At 48.6% G+C, this 26,363-nt stretch overlaps 1 protein-coding gene and 1 long non-coding RNA gene across 4 annotated transcripts in view; one reads left to right on the top strand and one right to left on the bottom strand.

Moving 5' to 3' along the window:
• The window catches only part of RBPMS (RNA binding protein, mRNA processing factor), a 182,945-nt gene extending 163,951 nt beyond the window's left edge, over nucleotides 1-18,994 (top strand). The window contains exons 7-10 of one of the 3 annotated variants that reach the window (XR_004246249.2): nucleotides 4,241-5,151; nucleotides 7,282-7,351; nucleotides 14,590-14,692; nucleotides 18,885-18,994. Coding sequence is in view for 1 of the 3 variants with exons in the window: in XM_058433317.1 (XP_058289300.1) it covers nucleotides 7,282-7,344 (63 nt within the window). In the remaining 2 variants the exon portion in view is untranslated. The remainder of the gene's footprint in view (nucleotides 1-4,240; nucleotides 5,152-7,281; nucleotides 7,352-14,589; nucleotides 14,693-18,884) is intronic. The other 2 variants (XR_004246247.2, XM_058433317.1) reach the window with 2 other exon arrangements.
• On the bottom strand, nucleotides 7,540-25,081 carry LOC116462143 (uncharacterized). The gene is made up of 3 exons (XR_004246250.2): nucleotides 24,523-25,081; nucleotides 23,062-23,225; nucleotides 7,540-8,492 (listed from the first exon to the last, which is right to left on the bottom strand). It is a non-coding gene; the product is annotated as an uncharacterized LOC116462143 (long non-coding RNA).
• Between the last annotated feature and the right edge of the window lie 1,282 nt (nucleotides 25,082-26,363).

Genomic DNA, 26,363 nt, shown 5'->3' on the forward strand with positions numbered 1-26,363 from the left:
TCTGCACTCGGCTGTTCCCTGGGATTAACAACGGCGTGGCCCAACTGTCACAGTCAGGTGCTGCTGAGCACCTGGCACCTAACTGGGACTCAGTTTTTTAAATCAAACAAACCTGATTTTAATGACAGTTTCTACCCACTCTGCTAAATTTGGGATCCTAGGCAAGTTGGTTTTTAACTGCACAGATTCTCAGTTTCCTCATCTATAAATGGGAAGAATGAACATCTCCATGGGTTTATTTTGCAGGAAACAGTAAGATGTTTGGCTTAAACTCATAGTTATGATTAAAATAGCTCTTCCAATGCCTTCCCTTTGTCAGGATTTGGTCTGGCGTGGCCCAGAGGCTCCTGAGTCCTCCCTGTAAGCTTGAGAAGCACTTAGGACACAAGGACTCCTGACCAGGACCCCGATAAGAGAAACCTCAGGGCCCGGGCTTTTTGCTTTGGTAAAGGAGAAGCACCGGAGCCAGGGCGAGAATGGTCCGTGGCTGTGGCGTATACCAAGACGAGGGGCTCTGGTTGGGTCGGCTGGTTGTGCACCCAAGGTTTTTGTCTTCTATAGGCATAGGCACCCAGATGCCATCCGGAAAGTATGTGAACTCTAACTGCTTTGGAAACAAAACCAAGGCTGCAGAGAAACTTTAGAATTATAAAATGTAGCCTTCATGAAAGGGGGAAGTGAACTTTTCTGTGAAGAAAACCAATTGTGACAGTAGGGGAAAAGGAAAATCAACTCCAAATGGAATCATGTTTTATTCAGGATTTGTGCTGCAGGTGGGGAAGGCGAGACCCAGCGACAGGATGGGAAAGTGGGACACCCCAACTTCAAGCTTTGTGCGTTCTGCCACGAAGTTCTATGCGCTTCACTGAGCTCAGCTCCTGGGGACCTCTAATGGCCCTTGATAGCAAACATAGTTAAAAATTAACAGACTGACAGAATTAAATATGGATGACAAGCAACCACTGTGGACTTAATCTGACACAGGGTGTTACACGCTTGGGTGCCTTTAACCCAAGTGGCATCTCAAGTGAACTTCTGAGATGTCTGGGCACATTTCACATGCCTGTTTGGAAGCAGAGCCTAGCTTGTGCTTAGGACAGACAGGAAAAGAGTCTAAGAGCCCAGGAGAGAAAATTCTCCCTGGAGGCTTTTGTTTCATTAAACCCAGCTTTGATCGGGCTTACCAGGATGTACTCACAGTCCTAGGACCTTGTCCTTGTGGTCTAGACCTTGTCCCTGCCTGGGCTCGGACCTCAGTAGCACCTGCCATTGTGACTGGAAGATCCTGCAAGAGCACAAGGCCAGCGGGGAGCACGGCCCCTCCAGCTAGGACTTTCTTGCTCACCTCTTTTCCAGCTGTTGGGGCAGGTGAGATGGCAGCCTTAGCCAAAGACCAGGTCATATAAATCTTGACATTCTGCCTAGATCATAGCGACTTAATTGCCCTAGGCAAGGAGTATTAGGTGCTAGACAGGTAGTGAAGAATGCTGACGGCGTTTTCATGCCTGAGTCTGCTGAGAAAGAGTATAGGCTGCCGATTCTGGGGGGTGGGGAGAAGAGGAGTGGTTCCTTTACAAGGGGGCCTCATTTCATGCAGCAGTGAAATTCCTAAAAAGTGTTCTTCCAGTTTTGGTGAGTGCTTTATTAGAAATGGAGGTGAGGGTTGCTATTTAAAAGAATCTTGCAATCAGCGCTGTAAGAAAGACAATCTTTTTGTATTGCACATCATCCCTCCAGCCTATTCGATGAGTTTCGAGTTTCTTGGACCAGACTATGCTGGGCTTGGCAGCCTCTCTTCAGCCTGGCAGCCTCTGACAGAGCTTGCTGTAATGGCCTAATGTGCTTTATTTGGTGATGCTACCGAAAAGTGGATCCTGAGGTCTGGAGCAAGTGGGGCAGAGTTGATGGTAGGTAGTCACTGTGTGAGTGGTTCCCTGCAGTTGCTCAGTGTTGGGAACGAGCCCCACAGGGAACTTCAGGGCTCCATTCTAGGGAGAGTCATGGAAACCTGCCTGAGAATATCCATGCCATCAAAACCTTAACCCATTAGTTTGAGATAACATTCTTGTCACTTACATAAAACAACTTGTTCAAGCTACTGTGGGTTTTGTTTTGTTTTGTCTTTTGTTGAGGAAGTCTCGCTCTGTCGTCAGGCTGGCATGCAGTGGTGCCATCTCAGCTCACTGCAACCTCCGCCTCCCAGGTACACGCAATCCTCCTGCCTCAGCCTCCTGAGTAGCTGGGACTACAGGTGCGCACCACCATGCCCAGCTAGTTTTTTTGTATTTTTAGTAGAGATGGGGTTTCACCATATTAGCCAGGATGATCTCTATCTCTTGACCTCATGATCCACCCACCTCAGTCTCCCAAAGTGCTGGGATTACAGGCATGAGCCACTGCGCCCTGCCCAAGCTACTGTTATTAACTATTTTGTTCAAAGAGGGATAGCTGACTTCTGAATGTGGTGCAGGGAAAACCTGCATTCAGGTAACAGCATCTGCGCTAGGGAAGGTGAGAGAAAATCTTTAGCTGCTCCAAGTACGTAAGACATCAGAGCACTAGCCGTTTTGGTGGTCTGTCTTCCAGCTCGAAGCATGCAAATGGCACAACCCAGCCTCTTAGATCTACCAAATGCTACCACTGGAAGGGGCCTTCCAGACCAGCATTTCTCAACACCCACAGGGATTCACAGCTGTTCCATAATCCAGAGATCCTGCAGTCAGATAAATGTGGGCAGCACATGTCTAGATTAAATCAAACAGGTTTCTTTATTTTGGAACTTTTTGGAGCCGTTACTGTGTCGATATGTATCAAGAAACTGCTGAAGGGACCAAACTGTGCATTTCTCTCTAATGTCCTTGACATTAGAGCATTTCTAGACCAGTGTTCTTCCAGCCATACTTTTTGAAACCTTAATTAAGAGCAGCATCTCTCAGACTTGAGCATGTGCCTGGTGATCACCTGGAGGGCTGGTTACAGTATTGTTTATTGGATGCCCCTCCCAGAGTTTTGGCATTTCTGACAAGTTCCCAGGTGATGCCGATGGTCCGGGAACCTGAGAACCACTGGTCTAGGCTTACCCCTTCATTCCCCAGAGAAGAAAACAGTCCAGCCAGAGAGTATTTGCTTTCAGTAGTGACTCTTAATTGAGCCAGTCACCTGCTAAGCACTTGTCGTGACTCTAAGGGCAAGTATGATAGTGGGATTCAGCCCCTACAAAGGGGATAGTGCAATGCAAATCATTACTGTAATGTTAGAGTTTTACCCTGTGCCAGTCACCACTGCAGAAGGGCTGGTACTTCAGGCAGGGCATCCTCCTGAGACTAGTCAGGGTCTTCCTGTCCTTGACGTCAGTATTAGGAACATAAATTCTGTCTGTATTTAATCCTCTGGCCCTTCATTTTCTCATGTATAAATGGAAGAGGATGGAAATTACTTTTATGCGTGGGTATCGTTTTCTCTAGCATTCCATTTGATTTTTACTCTGAGTTGCTTCTTTTTCTGGGTATCTTGGTGCTCTCCTGTTGTCCAATCTGTCACCATGCTAAGTGCTGGAGACTTACAGTGTTAGCCATGCAGGGGCACTGCATTTTCAGAGCATTCCTGAAGAAGAGGGATGGTAGAATCCCAAACAGTGTGGCCCTGGGTAGTGAACTGTAACATAGTAATAACCTACCACTATTGTTAAGTTCTAGTGGAGAAGATTCCCAGGGTCGTCCATGTTGCCTTAGATGTCACAGGCCATGTGAAGTGCTTAGCACGGTCTCTGGCACAGAGTAAATGTCAGGGTCAGTTTGGTTAAGTATATTGTGTTAAAGTTTCTCACAGGGTCTTGAGAAGCCCCTGGAATTGTGTGTAAGACTGTGAGTGTGCACATTTGAGACAGAGAACTATGGAGGAAGAGTGTGTGTGTGTGTGTGTGTGTGTGTGTGTGTGTGTGTGTGTGTGTACACACACGTTTTCTGCACATGGCATGAAGAAATGTCAGGGGCCACTGCCTTGCATGGAAGGCCAGCCCTTGTCACATTATTCTAATGAGGAGCCCTAAACTAGCCTGCTGAACTGTTTGGAGAGGACCTTGACGCAGGCAGTCTGGAGGGAACTGTAGGTTTCCCCGTTAAGAAGAATTGTAAAGCAGCCCTTATGGGATGGGCGGGAGTGACCTGGGGCCAAAAGCTCAGCAGAACAAGCAGCCCGAATGGGGCTAAGAGAGAACCCTCTCCTCATTACCCCCACACAGTGATTAGCGCAGAGCAGCTTGTTCCCCTCCCTGGGCCGGCTGCCCGAACTCTGCTGTACACCATGAGCCCTGCCGCTCTGCCTAGCTGTGGTGCGGGAACCTGGATGAGCCGCTCAGACTTGGCCAGGGGGGCACTGCCCTCTGCTGGAAGCTGGGCGCAGCGGAGCCTCTCAGGCTGGAAGAGGAGGCAGCCGTGGGTGTCTGTGGATGCGGTGAGAAGAGCCCCCCGCTTGGCAAGCACGTAGTGTCCTAGCCTGAGACACAAGAGCAATGAATTCAGGGGTCTGTGTGTCCGCCACCCACCACCACATCCACTCTGAGGAGCAGCCACCTATTGCATCGCTGGCGTCCTCACTCCTCAGCTGAGCACAGCCTCCCCTGGACCCCACAGCTCGGAACCCGCCATCCTGTCACTCTGGAGTGCGCCTTGACCAGGCTGATGAGCGCCTGAAGACGGGCTGCACGCTCGTCCCCAACCCTGCAGGCACCTGTGCGAGTGAGAACGTGAGGGCTGTGCGCGAGAGCTGGTCAGAGAGGCTGGGGCAGGGCTTCCTTCTCGCAGTCACCTGCACCGAAAGCAGAACCATGCCATCCACTGTGCGGCTCTCCTCCCCGGGCAGCCCTCCCCTTCTTGTGTCTACTGTGAAACACCGTCATGTCTTGGCCTCGTCGGGGCTCAGCGCCCCAACCCACACCCAGGCCGCACCAGTCGCACCACTGCGCTCCACACTGACCCAGTGCACACAGACCCATCACCCTCTACTGTGTGTTTAGGTGTCCAGCCCCCCACCTGCCATGGGGGCTCTGTGTCCCCGCCCCATCCTTTCCCACCTGTCTCAGGAAGGCAGCTCCAACTCTGCTCTTTGCTTAGTGAGCAAGTGGATTCAGATGCACCAGGCCGTGAGCCGTGGGTAGGTATGAGTTCTTTCTTCTCCCCACCTCTGCCCTCCCTCTCCTCCCCTGGACTCTTCTGTCCCCTTCCCTGCCCACCCCTACCTCACCCCCATCTTCCCCACTATTGCCCTCCTCCTTTTGTTCTGAACACACTTCTAATTTCCCAGAGAAGTGTTTTCTAGCCTCCCCGCATGGGAAAAGTTTCTGACCCATGTCCCTGTAATTGCAATGAGTGTTGGGAGTGACCCCAGCCCTGCCTTAAATGAGCTTTGGTACCTGCTGGTGGCCCTGAGGACAGCAACTTTGCCTTTCCCTGATACCTGGGACCCTGCTCTAGCTGGTCATCTGATCTCTGGTCATATCTGGCATGGTCACCAGAGGAGACCCAATGCACAGGCAGCCTGAGGGAGTCGTACAGGCAGAAGCTCCAGTGTGTCCTAAGCCTGCGTTTCCTGACTCAGGCCAGTGAGGAAAGAACCGCTTGTGAGGAGGCCCATGGGGAGGAGGAGATTCCCAGGCCTTCTTGTGCTGGGACCAGGGGCAAGGTCGGGGTGCTGTGTCGGATTTCTCTAGGACCCAATTTCTAGACATCCCTGCTTTTAGAATCAAGTTAGGGGATCTCATGGGGCCTCATCCTGGATTCTGATCCCACTGGGCTCTGTGACCAAGGTCATTGAGAATCCCCAGACCTCAGTTGGTGCCCACACCTGTAAAACAAGGAGATGAGGCAGGAGCTTTCCACCAGTCCCTTCAGAGCCCTGCGTTGTGCAGCGCTGCCTCCCAGACCCGCCTGCATCTCCATTTCAGCCAGAATGGCTCTTGCTTCATCGTTAAGCTTTGGGGATCTCAGTAAGTCGTCCTCTGCCACCCTGCGAGAGGGCATCGCCTCACCCGGCCCCGCAGACCTCACCTCCACTCCCAGCAGCACTTCTGGGCTGCTTATGGTGGTCACGGGGAGACCATGCTGCCTCCATGTGAAAGGAAGAGCAGTGGGAGGCGGGCATCTCTTGCCTGTGTCCAAAACTAACATGGCCAGTGATGGATGCTGTTAAAGACAAACGTGCTTGCCCTTTTGGGTGTTTTTGTGTGTGTGTGTGGTTTGTTTTTTTTTTTTTTTTTTTTTTTTTTTGAGATTGAGTTTCACTCATTGCCCAGACTGGAGTGCAGTGGCACAATCTCGGCTTACTGCAACCTCTGCCCTCCTGGTTCAAGCGATTCTCCTGCCTCAGCCTCCCAAGTAGCTGAGATTACAGGCGTGCACCCCCACGCCCAGCTAATTTTGTATTTTTAGTAGAGATGAGGTTTCTCCATGTTGGTCAGGCTGGTCTTGAACTCCTGACCTCAGGTGATCCGCCCGCCTCAACTTCCCAAAGTGCTAGGATTACAGGCGTGAGCCACCGCGCCCGAATATTTTTTTTTTTTTTTCATGTTTTCCTTGGCATAGGACCTGGAATATGCTGCCAGGTGGACAAAGTGTTGCTCAATGCACCTGTGTTTGCAGCTGGCCTTCCACTTTAGAAGGCTAATGGAAGAGACAGGGCTGCTGGTCCCAGCTGGGAGGCTCCTTGCTAAAGGCTGTAGGCCCATCTCAGCAGGGTGAACAGAGGGCCTGGGGTACCAGACACCCACAGTGCCAAGAAGCTGGAACCCTTTTTCTAACAGAACAGGAACAGAATCGCAAAGAAGTCCTGGCCAGGCCACTGGTGTGGATGGGGTCATGAACTGCCCCTTCCTTACCAAAGCAGCTATGTTTCCATACTCTGCCTAGAAAGCCATTAGATAGCCTTTCACCAGCCTAGGCCTGGGAAAAGGAATTGGCTGTGCCGGATCTTAGCCTCAAAATGGCTGCTAACCTTTAAAAGGAGGATGAGAGCAGAGGAGTTGGTGGAACCTCGGGCAGTTCTCGAGGTGGGTGCTTTCCTCAGAGAGCTTGCCCGTGTGTTCATAAGGGTGTGTGGAAGGCCTCTCAGGACACTGCTCTGGTGCTTTTCAGCCCCTTGGGGAAGAGGCCCTCACAGGCTAGTGTGAGTGGGTACCATCTTGGAACAGTAGGGAAGTGGTAGCCAAGCAGGACCGTGACCCTCCGTGAGAATGGGGATATGTTGGGGAGCCCTGGCTCACGGCCTTCTCCCCACATGTCTTTCCAGATGCGCTGGCTCCCTCCCTCCGAGGCTACTTCTCAGGGCTGGAAGTCCCGTCAGTTCTGCTGAATACTATGTAAGTACTCACTTTCCTATGGAATGTGCGAAGCCCCCAGTACGCATCTGTACATGGTGGGTGCGCCATGAACGCAGCTCTTTTCCTTTCTCTGCACCCACACCTTATGCACCTCCTTTGATTGTCCATTTTTGTTAAACTAACTTGAACTACATAGCAGTGCATCTTTTCCGAGAGGAAGTGTCCACCTAGGTATGGGTGCTAGTCTGTCTAACTTAGGAAACCAGTACCTGGCCTCCCCACTTACAAATAAGCAGTCAGTGCTAGTTTCTGTAGAACAGCTGTCAGAACATTTTATTACCTAATTGTAGTTCACCTGCTGCCACCATTAAACCAAAACCTTAAGTTGCAGGAATAGCCATCCACTAATTTACACAGTAGTTGATTATGGGAGATTTATTAGAATGAGTTTCCTGCATACATCATATCCAAAAGTACTAATCGTTATAAAATACCTCATTTTCCTACCAAAGGTGCAGTGCACAGTTCCAGCAGGCTTTCCTTTAAGGTTTTCATCATGAAGGAAGCAGTATCCTAAATGGGCATTTTTGTGCCATTTTAGGCCTAACTTTGCTTCAGAGAACTACCAAATGCCTTTTCTCCATTTCTACAAAATACCAAATGCCTTCTGTAATTCAGAAATTCTGAATTTCTGTGAAGTACAAGGCACTGTTCTTCTAAACTCTAATTTAGTGTGTGAATTTGGAGAGTCTATACTTAAAGTTTTTAGAATGTTTTAGTTCCACCATCAGTCTTCTCTTGGTTTACATAGTTCCGCCATGAAATAGGAAGAAAAATGAGAAGAGGGAGGAGCCTGATCCTCATCCTGTTAGAAATGCTAAAGAGATCATGGCAAACCTGTGCACCTGATTTTACAGTAGTGTCATGGGCCTTTCCTTGGAGACTTCTATTCTAAGATAAAAATGCTTCCAAACTAAACGAGTGTTCTTTTCCCACCATTAATACTGAGTCCATGTGCTTTCTGTTAGATCATTTGAAGCCATTTAGATAGACTCTTCTGGAGAGGCATTCTGTGGAAAGAACAGGCCCCTGGGCGACTTAGATTCCACTTACATGGAGAAATGTTTCAGACCCCTCACAAGAAAAAGACACTAGAGCTGGCCTCGCGCAGGTCGGTGCCCTGTCAGTGAAGAAGAAAGAGAGCACTGAATAAGATTTTTAAAGAGTGCTAGGGTTTATTGTACACAGGTAAGTTGCCCTGTTGACCTGAAGTCTCGGTTGGTGGGTCAGGTCACCTTCAAGATCTGGGAGGACTGCTGAGTGTGGACTTCATGTTTGAAGTTCTCATCACGCAGGAGGCCGGCCCTTTTGGATGAGCTCCGGTCCGAGTCAGAAGACCCCTTCTGTGTTCGCAAAGGAGAGGTCTCAGCAGACAGTAGAGAGATGAGTAATGGGCATGAGAATGTCGGAAGCCCACAGACGATTCTCAGAGCAGCCAGTCATAGCCCAGCAGCCACCTGGCCATTCATGGCTCCTTCTCTGATGGCAGGGATAGGAAAGCTGAGAGCGCGCGCTCTGTGCTTTAGGACATCAGCACCAGTAAGCTAAAATTGTATCTACTCTTCCTCTAACCCAATGTATTTCATATTTTAACCCAAATACTTCATATTCGAGTGTGGCCAAATAATAATAGTCCTCAGGGGCGATCGCAGGTGAAGTACACAAATCCTTCCAAGGTCAGTGAAACAAATTTCTTTACCCAAAGATTCTCAGAGCCTTTATTACCATATGAACATCATGATATTTAAGAGGAGGGGGCTCTGGTACACAGTGTTCCTCAAGCTTACTTGAAACCAGGTCATCCTTTTTTCCCAGAATCTTGGACTAATGTTTCATGCTTGGGGGAACCATATCCTAACCTCTTAGCCAGAAACGAAACCAGAGGCTCCCATATATAGAGATCCTGGGATGAGTATTCATGTGTGATACTCCTCATTAATCTGTGATATTTAAAAACCCAGACAGTGTAGTAGCTTCTTTTCTTGTAGCTACTTTTGTTTGTCCCTTACTCTGAAATTACATGTCGTGTGTGTCTGCACATAAGTACCCTTTTTAAATGGTAGTGTTAGGAAATGGTAATTGTCTCTTAAGTGTCCTCTATTAGTTTAACAATTCATGATAGATAAAATGTTCTTTTAAAATGTTTATTTCGTGAATTCTAAGAGTTTGCTTTTTAAGAGAGATCTTTTTGCTCCAGGGAATACCATTTTAAAGCTATAAGACTGTATTTGAGATATAGTCTAGGGTCTATGAAGTCCAGAATTCCCTAAGTCCATGTTTCATCTTCGTACGCCCATAATTAACTTTTAAATACAGATCCCAAAGCCTTACTTATTTGGTTGCACAGGAACCTCCCTGTTACCATGGTGCCCAGCACTGCCTTACAACTCCAGATGGCACTGAGCGGACCCTGCTGTGAGCACCTCCCTATTCCATGACAGTGTGTTGCGCTCTCCATTGTCAGAGGCTGGTAGGGTGTTCAGCTAGAGGTGTCTAGGATGACGTAACTGGAAATTCTGAAGCACACGAGAGAGGGCATGGCTTGAAACATTGACCTGGCCCTCAACATAAACTGACCGTTGAGGAAGTTCATGAAACTGGAAGAGAGGCCACTTGCCAAGCACATCTGAGAGCCAAGAGTCAGCAGAGAAAGAGCAGCCCCCAGAGAGTGGAGAGGGAGCTGGAGGAGCAGGGGGCGCCGGCCACTTCTGTCAGTCAGATGCTTTAGGAAAGTCAAGCATGGTGAGAGAAGACTTTCAACTTGGCAACTTCAGTTGGTAGAGAAGTTGGCAAAGGATGTTGGCCTGGGACCTAAGGAAGGGCTTTTTTCCCCTTAAGAATTTATGTAGGCCACAGAGAAGACATCCATTGTGAAGCAGTTGTGTTGGTTCCAGTGACAGAGATCCTGGGTTTCATTTGTACCTGCTCACCTAATTTTTTTCCAAATCATTTCTCACAGACCCTTCAGCAGTGGCTACTAGAAGGATGAACAATTGCCCTCCTTTGGAAGTATGGCTTATAAAAGCCCTGTAAGATCCGAATAAGAATATATAATGGACCAGGTGCAGCACTTTGGGAGGCTGAGGCAGGCAGATCACTTGATGCCAGAAGTTTGAGACTAGCCCAGCCAACATGGTGAAACCCCATCTCTACTAAAAATACAAAAATTAGCCAGGCATGGTGGTGGGCGCCTGTAATCCCAGCTACTAGGGAGGCTGAGGCAGAAGAATCGCTTGAACCCGGGAGGCAGAGGTTGCAGTGAGCCAAGATCACACCACTGTACTCTGGCCTGGGCGACAGAGCAAGACTGTCTCAAAAAAAAAAAAAAAAAAAAGAATATGTAATGTCTCCCGTGGATGAATCATTTGTTCTGAGCTAAGCTTGGGCCATGGGCCAGACTCCTTCCTCGGAGCCTGTGGGGAGCAGGTGAGGAAGGAGTATGGGTAATGGTGCCCGTTACTCCTGCACGCGGGGGAGTCTAGTCTCCCAGCCCATCTAAAGTTAGACTAGCTCATTGCGGATCTATTATTTCGCTCCTTCTAGTCTCTTGGATCAAGTCCTTTCCAAGATGGCCCATAATCCAAGCTGTGTAATCTTAGGCAAATGTAAATTAGAATTGGAAACAGTGGTGCTGATGAGCTAATATAAACATTTTTAAACCAGAACAAGTCTGTCAAAAAGGCCGAATGAAAGGCGCATACCATCCATTGGCAGAGGCTCACATGGCTCTCTCCATTCGGCGGAGAGGGCTTTTATCCCCAGCTCGCTTTCCCAGCGTGGAAAGAACAGAAGACGAGCAGGAGTGATGCCGTCCTTCCAAATCCTCAAAGGCCAGCTCTCCCAGAGGCCCTTCAGGGATTTTTCATTTATCTACTTGGACTTCTTAGTGCTAAAGAGAAATCAGTGACTAGACTAGATATGTAAATAAGCACTTTATTCTCTAGACAAACATTTGTTGTGTCTGCTGTGTCCAAGATACGAAAATGAAAAAACATGCCTGTGCCCCTCAGGAGCTTAAGTTCTAATGGCAGAGAACTGTGGACACATGTACAGGAGAGAGAGTTACCGCTCACGATCCTGCAAGACTAGCCTACTGTGAGGAGCGCCAAGTTGAGGGCACGTACAGGCCATGTGCATGCTGTTGCTGTGGCATAAGCAAGGCCATCAGGAAAGGGGTGGTCAGAGGGGGACAGGGTGTTACTGGTGTTTTAATTTGCTCCGCCTCTTGCTGATGGATGGTGTCAAGTCTGGCCACAGGCTGTGTCTGCATCACTAGAGTTTTGCTGATGGTCCAGCCATGTGCCAGAGAGCCCAGAATACAGAATCACGATTGAAAATTGTCAGTTTCCCAGATACACTGAGAACAGAAGAGCATGAGCAACGTTGCTGTCACTCCTTACATGCAGTGAGAGTGAGGCAGCTTTCCTTGATGGATATTCAAATAGAGTTGAACTGTTCGTGAAAGGGAAGAACCAGCGTTTGGGAGCCAAGTGGGGTGTAGAGGGAAGTCTTCTTTCAGGACTCTTGAAATTCTCCTGGCCATGGACTGGGACCAGAGCCCAGAAATTATAAGCACATGTAGTTACAGCCTCCCCAGATTGGAGAAGGAAATGGCAAGAGAGAACATGGTGGAATTTGGAGCTATTTTTCCCTTCTCTTCTGTTTTGGGTGGAATGGCCTCGCCCGTCTTTGGCTGTGAGCTTGAGTCATCCTCAGTAGAGTCCCAGGTGCTGGTGCCCAGGTGGAGCTTAGAGCTTAACAAGGAGGAAGGGCACTGGGGCTCCAGAGGCCCAGACAGCTATGGTGGCTCCTGCTGTCATCCTGGCCTCCCCTTAGAAGAAAGCCGCCTGTCCATGTCACGCTATCACACCGCGGTGCACCCAGCAACCAGTATGAGGCTGTGAGGTCTGCACATCACACCTAAGGCTACTAACGCCATAACTGTCCGTCATACCTAAGGCTAATACGGTAAGAAGCTGCAGCGTCTTGGGGAGGAGATGGGTAATAGGTAATCAAATAGACATAATAGTTTGGGTGGTGATAGTATTCAGGGAATAAATAATAAGGCCAGGTAAGCAGCTCAGTGTTGTGGTGGGGCCGGCACTTCTGGTGCCTTCTGCTTCAAGGTAGCAGAGCTGTCAGGGTCCGCCTGAGAAGGTAACATCTCAGCAAAGACCTAGAACTTCACCAGCTTTATACGGGGTTTCTTTTTCACAACACACTCCACTTTAGTGAGGCTTGGAAAATATTTAACTCCTGTAATCTTAAAGTAAATGGACTGGAAGTGCAGCAGGCTTGGCTCCCATGCGGCACTAAGGAATCACTGGGAGAGCGCGCAGGGCCCTCCTCAGAGACCTTTCTGTATTTTCCCAGTGAGGAGACGCAAGCCTGGTTCTGCAATTCTTTCCAGCTCTGGAGTCTGTTATGGTTCCCATCTGAGCTCTAAAGGTAGGGGTGAGCCTGAAGACCCTCCACGCTGCCAGTCCTGTGGACACGGTGGGTGCCCCTCTAGCCACTATTGTCCTCCGGACTGTGGCCACATCACAAGCACTTACCCAGCTCCTCTACAAACCACGTGACAACCAAATGCAGTGAAAACTGCAGCCCCCCCAACCTGTTCCTGCCCATTGTGTTTTCTGTGGATCTGTTTGGAGTCCTTGGAGACTCCTGAGCATGTGCACCGAGCAGAGCACAAGAGCAGAGCTGCCTGACTCTTCCCTGGAAGAAGTTCAAAGAAGGTAGCCACGTGTTCAGACCAGGCCATGGGGTCCGGGGGCTCCGCGACGCCTGAGAGCAATTCCTGGCCGGACTCTGGCTCATGTCACTGCCCCCCCAGGTAACCCCGGGGGTGCAGACAACTGTTGTTGAGGTCCCAGGATCCCAGTGCTTGTATGAGTCGCACTGATTAGCTGAAGCCCAGAGGCTTCTCAAGCATCCTAAAAATGCAGCCTCCTGGGACATGTGGCCTGGCTCTGCAGCTCTGGGTGGCTCGTGCTCTCTCCCTCCTGTGTGGAGGGGGCCTGGAGAGGTTGGGTGACTTGATAGGTTTCATGTGCAAAGATGATTATTTTCCTGTTCTCAACTTTTGCTAGGAAACTGGAATCATCTAATGTTGTATAGTGAAGTTCTGGGGAAAATGTTTTCTTCCTTAAATCTGAGGAGAGAGATCTAGGAAGGTGGTCTTCAGGCTCACCCTTGATTCCAGAGCTGGGTTTCAGCACACTGGGTTTCAGTCCCCTCTCCCTGAGGAGTCCTGGTGGGGCCACTCGGAGGTGCCAGCTGAGCCAGTGTCACCTTTCTGGGTAACCCAGAAGGTCCGCAGCAGTACGTTACGCACTCCAGTTCTCAAAGCCTTGCATACTGGACACGGCCTGTCTGCAGGGAGGGAGTTCTGAGAAACGTTAGTGGGAAATAGGACCGCTGGTGTCCACATGCAGGGAGTTGGGCTTCCTTCCCTGGCACCGGAATCCTTGCTGTAACCAGCCAGCTCAGGGGCAGCCGTGCCTGCAGGGGGAATATTAGAAACTGATTCTTTGCTAGGTCTTTGCACCTTCGTATTTCAAAATTGTCAGACCCTAGGGAGTAGCCAGATATGTTCACAAATGTGCATCCTTTTAGTTTTTGTCTTCCAGGAGGTGCTTGGAGCAAAGTTTAATCCTTGGTGCCTGTGACAGACAGGGATTTCCTATGGCCTTGGGCTGACCAAAGCTGCTGTGTTTCAAAGCAGCTCCTGGAGGTGGTTGTTTCTGGATCTTGCTGTGTGGGGGCCTCAGGTCCCATGCCTTTCCTCTGCAGGGCCTCTGGACAGTCCTCGGGGTCTAGGCCACAGCCCTTGGGATGCAACCACAGGGACGTGGGTGTAGAGTCCTGCTTGCTAGGCCTGCAGCCTCCTAGTGCGCCCTCAGCGAAGAGTTCACATGCTTTTCTTGGAATGTCCTTCCTCGCTGGCCCCCAGGAGCCTCCTCTTACTTGCTCCGCCAAGTCCTCAGTGCGTTTTCCTGGCTGAGAGCTTTTCATGTCGCATATCCAAGGCCATTCTGCAGCAGCCTCTCATCCTCAGCTCAGCAGCAGAGGCCTTTGATCTCTTTCGGCGTTGCCTCTCTCGGCTCTCTGCCCTCAGAATAGGCCGGTCTTCAAGACCACCGCAGCCCCCGCAAGAGGCAGCCCCAGGTGGAGGTTACTGTGCACCATTAATGGGTGATCTTTCTCCATCCCAGGTCCCAGGTGTGTGATGGCGGCTGCAATCTGTCTTGTGGGTATTAATGCAATCTTCAGTGGTGGCTACATTCTCTATCTGTTCTACAAAACTGGAGCATGCTGGTGAGTAACAGGGCTGAACAAGCCCTCAGGGGCAGCATGGCGAACACGTGGGAACTGCGGGCCTCTGGGGGTGGGGTCTGGCATTCCAGGTGCTCGTGCCCCTCCACCCCAGGTGATTCTGCCAGGAGCTCTTTAACATCTGCTCCAACACGGCCTGCCAGGGAAGGTCATCCCAGGACAGCAACTGATACGTTTTTAAAGCGCATTACCCCAGTATTTGGTGCTCAACATGTCCTCCTTAGGTAAGGCTGGCACCATGAACATCTGGCTGTCTAGCAGCACCTGGAGTGAGGGATTCCGCCTGCGGAAATGTTACTGAAATGAAGCTTTTCCCTTTAAGCGTCGCCTTTTTTGGGGGGAAATTATTTTGTTGGAAATCTGTTTCAGATGTAATGTGTGTGTCCCCCCATCTTATTAATCCAGTTATACTGAGTATGATCAGCCATGTGATGACTTGGGGACATAGGATTACCCTGGAGCATGACTGAATGAATCAGAATTCACAATGAATTTCTCTAGACTGTGGGCCTCTTGGTAGTTCATGGTTTTCGTGGTCTGTCTTTTCAGTCAGTATCACCTGTCACTCCTCAGTTCGTTAGCTACTAGCAGGAAATGTCGTCTAAAAAATCCTCCTGTAGCATCCCCAGAGGTGACCCTGCTGCTGAGTCTCTGGAAAGCCTGGCTTAGAGCGGCAGGAACGCCAGGGGCGAGTCTATGGTGGTTTATGTCTCAGCCTAAATAAAGTGGCAGGCTGCATCCCTCTGAGGGGCCTATGAAAAAAGATTGAGTCCGAAAGGAACAAGATTCTTGCTACAGACAGAGAACCAAGTTCTGGCCAAGGAGGTAGGGCCGCATTTGAGGGGCTTAAGTCACTTCATACTCCGACGATACCGCTCAGTGCCGACCCAGGAGCAGGCATTAGGTGTGTGCCACACTGGGCGACCCGCCTCCCACCACCCCAGGTCGCTTTCCCACAGGAAGCCAGACCCTGCACTTTGGACATTTTTCCCGGGGTGCCTTTTCTTGCACTAACCCAAGCTTTTTTCGTATCACATAGGGCAGCTGGGTCTATCCCACTAGGCCCACGGCCTTCTAGCTTTTCCTTTTGTCATGGCTCTTAATAGTCATCACTCACTCAAACTTTTTTAAAAGACATGATTTTGTTCTTCCTCCTGGGGATATTTAAAAACCAAACTTAGCGACTTGCACATTTTTTTTCCACTTACGCAATTTTTGAATGCTGGTTAGACATCATGATTTTTAAATGCAGCAAGTCAACCAAAGTATCAACAATGCAAGGAGCAGGAGTTTTCCTGGTAGGCCACGGTCCTGGGGGCAGCTGAGGGTCAGGTTGCAAATGCCCCAGATGTGCCTGAGAGAGCGGCAGCACCCAGCACGGAGGGGAGCAGTGGCTTCTCAGCACCAGTGTGTTAAGGTGGGGCTGACAATTTCTTGGGGCCTTCCCTGGGTTACAGCAGTGAGTCTGGAGGGGGCTTTTCTCTTCCCAAATCTGAGGTCAGACGACACTGCTTATGTGACCTACCCTTGGAGGGCAGAGATGGGCCGTTCTCCATGGGCCCCCAGGGCTGGAATGGAGTTCCAAACTGCACAAGACCGTGCCCCTAGAGGCTCCAGAGACCATGAACTTTTTCAATGACACGTTTGAAAATCTCTTTATTACAAATTAATATCAGTACCTGATTTTTTGAAGATGAAGCTGACAGGTATTAAATGAAAACTGAAGCACTCTTAATTAGGAACCTTTGCCACATGATGGCCCATGTTTATTTGGAGTTGGGAGGAGAATATTCCTTATCTGACTTGGTAACTAGGAAGCCTTAGAAACTCTTGGGGAAGGAATCCTCAGGAATTAATTAGGTCAAGGAGCCGCAGATGGATCAAGGGAGTCTTTCGTCTGGGAGAAAAATCTCCCAGGGCATTGGACCGAGACCCTGACTGGGTGTGAAGAGACCGCAGAGTGAGGGGCAGGCAGCGGGCATCCTGACCCCAGGCCCATCTGTCCCCGCGTTCTGAGTTCCACCAAAGACCCGAAATGCAGTGTTTTAGAATTGTGTAATATTCCTTAAGAGACCAGGAGACAACCTCCAGTGTCTTCAAACTGGGACTGTTCCCACTTCACTGAGATAAGGAGATTTGTTCCGTCTTGACGTCCCATCACCTGTATGTCATAGTCAGCCCCTTCCAGGAAGGCCCCGCGAGGAGCACCTGCTCCTAATCAGAGCCTTATGCGTTCCCAACCCTGACCCCGCCATCCCTCCGTGGGGCTGTGTTCCCAGATGTCTTTGGATTCTGTTTAAAATGTCCTTGTTAAGACATTCCAAGGTTTGAACTCCGCTCCTAGCTAAACCTCTTCCTTGTTTACAGGGACTGAAATAGCCACATTTTGACCTTCTGTTCAGTCTGGGATCTTCTGTGGTAGTGTGACTACGTTCCTTTCCCATGCAAGGATCCCATTTACACGGCAGTTATGGAAGGCCCAGAAAACCAGACTTGCTCCCGCTCTCCTCCTGCCTATGTTCCTTCTCCCTTCAGATTAGCCCTCCTAGGCAGCCATTCCGCCTGCTCAGGGGCTGAGGCATTGGGAAGCCGCGTGGGTCACTACCCAGGAAAGCTGGAGCCACCACATCCCCCTCATCAGGGCCGCGGCTACCCATGGAGGCTCAGGGTGCCCCTGGGCTGGTGCGCAGAACCCAAAGCGGGTCCCCTGGTCTGCTCCCAGGCCAGACGTCATCAACCCTGGGGGCCCATGTCTCAGTGCCACATGCCATCTATGACCCACCACTCCTGTTTCGTGTGTCCTACAGTCTAAGTGTTTGAATGGAAGGTTTGCATTTGGGCCACCTGCAAGTGACTGTGTCTGGGGTTTGAGGAGAAGGAAAAGGTCTCAGGAAAATAATGCAGGATCATCCCTGTTGAAGCTAAAGTGGCCTGGTCAGTGAGAACCCCTGTGAGGAGCTCAGAGGAGGAAGCCCTTAAGATCAGAGGCATGAGTTCTGAAAGACAGTGGGGCCTGTATTTGCTGAGGGGACAGAAGAGAGGAAGTAAGAACGGGCACGGCACGCTCTTGCTGAAAGTAGACCGGGGCCAGGCTTTCGAAGGCCTTGAAGGATGCGTTAGGGATTTGGAAGCCACTGGAAAGATGAGCAGGGGTGGAGAGTGATTTAGGAATGTTGTTGTCATGCTGCCCGAAGCAAAGTGGATGAAGATTTGAGGTAGAAGCACACATCTGCACAGGTGGCCCTAAGATGGTGATGATGGTGGAGTGGAAGGAGCAGATGAGCCAAAAGGACAGGAGATGAGGTCGGTGTAAAGGGCAGGGACAGGCCAGGGGTGCACAGGGATGAGTCTGGACTGTCTACAGTAAATACTTAAGTGGATGTGCTAGAACTAATGTCATTATTTGCCACCACCTAAAGAGACAGGCAAGTATTAGTCTCCCATCACAGAAGGTTCGGGGTGTCCAGGGCCTGCTGTGGAAAGCTCTGCCTGGCTTGCCTCTGCTCCGCCGGCCGTTACCCACTACCCACTCATACTGTTGTCCAAAAACTGGGCAGTGAAAAGTCACAGGTCAGATCCAAATTGGACAGATTTGGTTTGTATAGAAAGGAACATTTACAAGCTCATCCCGTATGCTATGTTTCAGTGGTCACCTAAATATTCTCATTTCAGGACTTTTTAAAACACATTTTCCCAAATATAACTTGGGACAAAATCTAACTTGGGACATTTAAATAGGTTATCAGTAATTATCTGTTTTTCTTTATAGCCTCTTTCCACACACAAATAAGCATCTCCCTGTACAAAATTCTAGTGTATGCTGAGCTGACTGCCTTCTGCATACACCTTTTCTACAACTTTTCAAATGTGTGTGACATGCTGGTAAGATGGCAGGAAAAGGAGTGACCGAATAATACAATATAGCTGAGATGTGTTTCAAGAAAACCTCTGGGCCAGGGTAGGGGTCTGTGAGTGGGAGTCAAGGACTTGCCCCATGTTTCTAATCAAGGTGAGACCACTGACATGTGTGGTCAGCACATATGTTCTATACACACATCTGCACACTGTCATCTAACCCATTCGTTCTCCCATCCACAGCATCTCCAGGACGAACCCATCGCAACTACGGAGGGGTTAACACCTGCTCTCCTAACATGTTTTCTTTCTGTTTCAGGCTTGAAAAAACCTTGCCCAGTTTTGATCCCTTCAAGACTTTGTCACAGCCTCTATCACACATCTGTTTTTCGCGAAGAAAAAATATAATAAAAATGTTTTACTCTTTTACACTGTATAATTTTAAGAAATAGCGTGTTATTTGTGAATGCATGGTCTGAAATTTCTGTACAGTTTGGAGATATTTTCAAACGAAACGTAAGAGAAGTCAACAGTAAAACCAAGAAAAGTGAGTATTTTTATACCAAACATTTTAAGTATGCTGGGATGGACGATCTTACACTGGTTTGGATCACAGTCTTTGTTCTTGACTTTTGAATGCTTGTAATTAAAAATATCTATTTTTTTCCTCTGAAGTAAGTTGCATGTTTGAGGCATGTTTCCAAATATTATCAAAATTTCCTGAATTGTATTGTGAATATATAGAAATCTGTGCCCGGCCGGGGTCCAGGGTAAATTAGTAGCGTGCTGTTAGATGTTAGAAACAGAACTGTTATTTGCAGTGTTAGGTCTAGGATCCCAGTTCTAGTAGGACAGCCCTGCAAGACAATCAATCAACCAGAAGCCTCCAGGAGCTTCTACCTATGGCTTATTCACAACTGGGCAAGAAAACATTGTTGGTAGGAACTGCTGAGTGTGCCCTTAGAAAGCCCTGGCAGCTCCAGCTGTGACTATGTATCAACTGTGTGCCAAGTGTGAGTTTGTGCAGTTTTATGTTTCCACTCTCCTGTATGTGTAGCCACTTGATGCCTAACCTACCTTCCACAAGCCAGCCCCGCATCCCTGCTCCCCCAGTGGAAGTGCAGAGCCCGCCTCCCTGGTAAGGGAAAACCTTGGCTTGGGAGGCCAGCCTTGGCCCATGAAGGGGTTGGCTGTGTCCAACCCACTTGGCTGCAGTGGGCAGCTCATGTCTCCAAAGTGATGTTTGCACAACATCGGCTGAATGAGCTGGTGTTCCCAACTCTTGGTGGCACTGGGCCAAACCGACCACATACCATGAGCTCCCAAATGGCGTGTGCTCACTGTGAGACGACCTGCCACACTGCACAGGAGACGGAGGCAGTGGGCACTTGGAACCAATTCTGTTCAGACTTCGTCAAAGCCAAAGTCAGTCTGGTGTTGTCAGTTGACATCTCCAGAGTTCATGACAGCTCAACCTCTCCCCTTGTACAGAAGCCATTCGTAAAACCACACTGACCTAAATTCAGCTGCCAAACACAATCACAGTCTTTCCTATTGATCTGCTCGGCTTATGTTGAAAATTTCAATGTCATGATTACCTGGTTGGTTTGGGTTTTTGTTATTTTCCATTAGAAATACAAAGATGTCAAGAAGCTTTTACAGGTCAACACAAAAAACCAAGGCCAGGAGTGAGGGGCTCTTTCTTACCATAACTAAGGGGAAAGGGCAGTTAGCTCGAGGACTTGTGATGGATCCACTTTGGTGTTCAAGGACCTGCTTATGCCTTCAGTGCCAATCAGCTCTTGGTGAGATGCCTGTACTCCTCTCTAAGGAAAATAGCCACTTCTGCACAGTCTATTATGCTTTTATAACTGTTTAAAGGTACTTTTCTATTGTCATTTTTAAAAAATAAAGTGCTTATTCCAGCTGTCACACCACTGCTTGACAAGTTCTTTTTTAGCAAGACCAACTACATGTATCCCACACTGCAGACAAGACACCAGCAGATTTCATTCCCATTTTCAGGCTTCAGCAGAGCTAAGCATTGGCCATTGAGCTTAGGCACAAAGAGATTAAAGAAGGAAGCAGACACCGGGGAGAGCCAGAGAATAAGTCTGCAAAGGCACGACCACAGCAGCTGGTGACCAACAATGACACCAGAGGCAGAGAAACCTCAAGGGAGGCCCCTCATCTACCTCAGCCTACAAAGCTTGACTCAGGATTATCTGAATTATATTAAAATGTCACTTGGGTTTTCTGCTGACTTAAATATATCTTACGCCAGGCATGGTGGCTCACACCTGTAATCCCAACACTGGGAAACTGAGGCAGGAGGCTTGCTTGATCCCAGGAGTTTGAGACCAGCCTGGACAACACAGCAAGACCCTCAATTTTAACATTAGCCAGGCATACTAGCACCTGTGGTCCTAGCTACTCAGGAGACTGTGGAGGAAGGACAACTTGAGCCCAAGAGGTCGAGGCTGCAGTGAGCCATGACTGCTCCACTGCACTGAAGCCTCGGCAACAGGGCAAGACCCTGTCTCCAAAACCATAAAAAATTAAAAAAAAAAAAAAGTGGAAAACCAGGCACCAATTGCCAAGACAATCGTGTTTTATATACACTCTCACCTATTCTTTTTCCCCCAAAAGGAGGAAGAAGAAAAAAAAACCAAAAAACATCCAAGCAGTGGCAACAACCACTACTGAGTCTTGCTGGGCACTGAGATGACCTGCAGTGAAGCTCTCACAGCCTGCCTGCAGAAGATCCTAGCCACCAAACGTAGGTTGTGTCCATTGCCTTCCAACTCATGTAACTGTTGGAAGGCCAAAAGCTTTCCTGGGCCCAGGCTTAGAAGGCCACGCCAGCATGGCTCTCAGGCCCGCCTGATCTGCCTTTGGTCCACCTGTGAGCTCCAACTCATAGGCACCAGAGATTGGCCAAACAGCTAAGGAATGGAGGCTAGTGAGCTCTTAAGGGGCTTTGCTGCCTCGGGACTGCCTAGACTCCATCCCAGCCAGTCACTGGCTGAACATAGTCACCTATGATTTTTTACAGGGGGCCTTGGGATGGATGAGCACCCCGATCTTCCCTGTGCTGATGATAGTCATTCATGATGTGCAAGTGACAAGTCTGGATGGTATTTACTAACCTAGTGTGACCTCCAGATATATTTCCACTCACCAGCCAGATACCAGCTTCATTAAGGTCTGTGCAAAGTTACCCTTTTTATCACTCTATTGAACAGGAATGAATGCAGTATGTCTTTTGGAATCAGGAACTTGGAATAAGAAAAAGGCAGGCTGTTTGCTCTTGCTCCCATGCAAAATGTCCCATTTCGTAGGCTCCAGAAAGATGGTAACTAAGCCCATCTTTTTGTGTGATTACCAAATGAACCCTTGTTAATGTCGAACTGATATAACTATAAAAGTGGCATCTGAAATTAAATACCATGCTTTCCACGTCTATAACAAAATTACAAATTAAAGGAATTTGAAAAGAACCTTACGATTCACAAAGTGAACATTACATTGCCAATTAATCACACCTGGGCTTCAGACTCACCTAGACCCAGGGCGTGCACGTGTGTCTACCCTACTTTCATGGACTAGCTTGCAATTGTTACTGCCCCATCCTTGAATTCTGTGTTCCAATACACAAGAATTCTTGGTGTCTGTCAAGATGACATAGAGAAGTAATTTTTTTTTAAGAGACAGGGTCTGGAGACCAGTCTGGAGACTGGAGTGCAGTGGCAGATTCACAGCTCATTTGCAGCCTCGAACTCCTGGACTCAAGCCATCCTCCTGCCTCAGCCTCCTGAGTAGCTGGGACTATAGGCACATGCCACCATGTCCAAATTCAACTAGTTGTTTCTGAGCGCTTTGGGCAAGACATGATCTGTGCTAAGAATATGGACAGGTTCCCAAAAGCACTCTCACCCACCCAGCTGGAAGGTTCTGGCACACAATTGTTCTCCTCTCCAACTCTTAAACTATTCTCTCCACACCCTCATGGCATAAAACAACTTTACAGCCTGCGTAGAAAACCTAAGAATATTCATTACCGGTGAGGTGTTATTTAAAACACTCATCCTCAAAAAATGCCTCTCCTAAAACTGTAAACTATGATACTGAAAAACTGTATGTTGTCAGCAATTTGATCAAGAGCCCTAAATTAGGAAATTTCAATAACTGCCACTGTAAAGCTATCTGTCCCTGCTGCAGAACATCCCAGATGGAACAAATATTAACTCCCGTGTGAACTGGCCTGGCTCCATAGCTACCCGATCCTGAGAGATGCCAGTGCGCTGTGAGAACTAGGCCCCTCTGCAGCTCTCCAACGAACCTGCCACTTCCCTCTTCCTGACCCTCAGCTCAAACTCATTCCTACTTGGGGGGTGAGGGAGGAGGGAGCTCTTCCTACAAACCGTAATAATTTGCTGGTAAACATAAACAAAACAGTGAAGCCTTCCATTCTCCACTGTTCACATACATCTCACCTATGGACGATCTGAGGGGAAGAGAAAATTCGGGTCCTTGTGTTCAACTTGTCCAGCTGAGAAATTCACATGGAACTCTGCCCATGGTCGTTAATTCCAAGTTAGGAACTTGGGCCATATGCTTAAAGTCAACCCAAACTTCTCTTCTGAGCAAAAAGGAAGGCCTAAATGCAATGAGAAATGATGCACAAGTTAAATAAAAGATTTACCTGGACAAAAGAGCACTTTTTAAAACTAGAACATAAATAAGCCTTGGCATGGGGGCTTGGCAGGCACTTCACAACCTCACAATCACCACCCATGGGACAAACCTGCTCTCGGCACTTCTAGAGCTGGTCCTGCCTAAATCAGGATACGGTTCACTCAGTTATCCCCTGCTGGCACCCTTCTGTGTTTTCTTTAAAGGAAAGTCTTTGACTTTTCTTCCTTGACATGCAAGCCCCACGAAGTTGTGGCCGGATGAAAAGTCACTGGGCTTTCACCAGGGTCTTGGAATCACATGGTTAAGTCACACAAATGTGCTGGTCCCATCCCCAACTAGTGGAGTTGGATTAGTCCCCTCCCCATCTGCTGAAGAGCAGGATCCACATTTGTTTCTAATGGAAATCCAGGGAAGGAAAATGCACTGTCCTTCTTTACACTGCAGCCACAGGGAGGCCAACTGTACAGCGCCAGGGCCGGCTCTAGCTCTTTGAGTTTCCAGCGGTGCTTCCCCCAACACTCCAGACAGGAACAGGGATGGGTGTTCTACGGTCCAGTTAGTCTGAAAAATGGTTTCCAAGAGGTTCTTGGACCATCCCACCACAACTCCCACAGAACACCTTCTCATCTCTCAGGAAAAGCCCACAAAAACCACCCTGGGAGACCTCGAACCTGCATGAAGCTCCAAGAGGGCTGCTCCGCCTTGCTGCAGAAGGCGTGGCACCAGGCTGAGCTTGTCAACAGTCAACCAAACCTTAGAAAACCCCAAATCCTCCCCACAAATGAGTCATCTGAAAGTAAAAACAGTGGCTACAGGAAGAGACACTGAGTCTCATCTTCTATGCCTCAAAAAATCACTATTAACTAAGAATCAGGGAACTGATAAACCAAATGCCCTCATCCCACAAAACCATCCACACTCAGAATCCCACTCTGCTGCTAGAGATTTCAAACAGCTCACAGATAAAGCCGGGGCTGTCCACTCGCAGTCCCTTGAACGCTGGGGCTGGAAGGAATGGGATGTCCCGCGCAGGCTTTCCACTAAGCCTCTGCTCAACAGGTGTCAAGTGCCACTCTGTCCCCTGGGTCCGACCATCATCTGGCCACACTTACAGGCTGTGACAGCAGCAGCCAAATGTTCGGTTTTTACACTCTGTCCAGGCTTGACTACATTTCCCTTAGCTATCCCCTAAAAGCCTCACATCATGGTGATGAATTATAGATCAATGCACTCCCGACTGTCATACCCTCTTAACTCACCCAGCCATGCCATTCCCACGTGCTTCTAAATGGCCAGCAGAGCCACCAGAAATGGGCAGAGGCGAGAACATGACTTCAACTTGGTGTTTCTGGTGGATATGTTTTCAGACACCCAGAAGAACTGCGAAGAGACAGCTTTCTCTGTACAGCATCCCTTGGAGATGCTGCAGACTTGGTTCCAGGCCATCGCAATAAAGCAAATATCACAGTAAAGTGGGTCGCACAAATGTTTTGGTTTCCCAGTGCATATTAAAATGTTTATGCTGCATGATAGTAGAAAGTGAGCAATAGCATTATGTCTTAAAGAACCCAATTATATACTTTAATTTAAAAATATATTATTGCTAAAAAAGAAAAATGCCAACAAAGTGAGCACATGTTGTTGGAAAAACGGCACCAACAGATCTGCTTGAAGCAGGGTTCCCACAAACCTTCAATTTGGAAAAGAAACTCCGCAGTATCTGTGAAGACACATAAAGCAAAGCACAATAAAATGAGGTGTGCCTGTAATATGACCATCCAACACAAGTAACCTTCCATCGATGTTCCCACAAACACTGTATCCTCCTCAACACGTCACCAGATGATGCAACCCCAGTCCCTTGAGATGGGGTATACGGAGGATTTGCTCTTACATGTAGTAGACTGAGTGGGTCGAGGCTTAACAAAAGAGACTGCAAGTGAATGAGATAAAGCTATGGAATTTTGTTGAGCACAGCAATTTAGTGAGTCACTCCATTTTGCTAGATCTTCATTTCTGAAATGAAGTTTAGACAAAATAACTGAAATCAATTATCAGGCCAGCCCACGAAGTACTGTTGAGCACAGGCATTGCTAGAAGTCACAACCAATACACAAATGGCAGTACGCGCCTTATCACAGAGATGGAGAACCTGATCACAGAGTCCACGACGGAGGCCCGGATGCCCATCTCCCTGCAAAGCAGATGAGATGTCCAAACTGCACTTCCAGACTTGGCCCATAAAATAAGATGGAGTGTGGAGATCACAAAAGTAGGTACCTACCTGGAGATAAGCTAACTCTATTTACAGGAAAGCTAGTTTCATGCTGTAAGATATTAAAGCTCTTCCTTACCAGAAAAAAACCTGATACAAAGCAAGACAGGCTGTATTTCCTGTGTTCTAAATTATCGTGGGAACCTCAGTTACATCCTCTCCTGCCACGTTTTGGGGCTTGGAGGTAAGAAAGAGGTAAAGCAAACAGATGACACTGTAAAGGGATGAGAGGTAAGTAGAAAAAGACAACTGAAAAAGCAAAAAAAGGTTCTTTGTCGTCTGCACAAAGCACTTCCTGCTCTGGGTTTCCATCATGCCTTTTCTGAGAACCAACACCTCGTTTCCTAATCCACTACTATCCCATGCTGTGACAGGAGGACCATGACCACCAGCACAAAGGACCACAGCAGAACATAAAGAGTGCAGGTGAGGAAAATGCGAACTTTGCCGTAGAAAGCAGGAACCACGTGAATTTCCCGTGAGTCACCCTCACTCTAAAGAACGCTCACATATTTGGTAATGGCTCTCATAAGCTGGGCCAGTGACAGGGTGACAGAGGGCATCTCCACCAGAACCACCTCGGGTCAGGCCACATGAGGGTGGTGATATAGCTGACGTTCAGGTTGACGAGGAGACACTACAAAGGCTTGCCATCCTGGAATTTACCAAACCCAAGAAGCTGGACACCGATGCTTTTTTTTTTTTTTTTAAAGACAGAGTCTCGTTCTATCACCAGGCTGGAGTGCAATGGCACGATCTCAGCTCACTGCAACCTCCGCCTCCTGGGTTCAAGTGATTCTCCTGCCTCAGCCTCCCAAGTAGCTA

The sequence above is a fragment of the Hylobates moloch genome, unplaced genomic scaffold (assembly GCF_009828535.3).
Source record: "Hylobates moloch isolate HMO894 unplaced genomic scaffold, HMol_V3 SCAFFOLD_22, whole genome shotgun sequence".
NCBI classification, from domain to species: Eukaryota; Metazoa; Chordata; class Mammalia; order Primates; family Hylobatidae; genus Hylobates; species Hylobates moloch.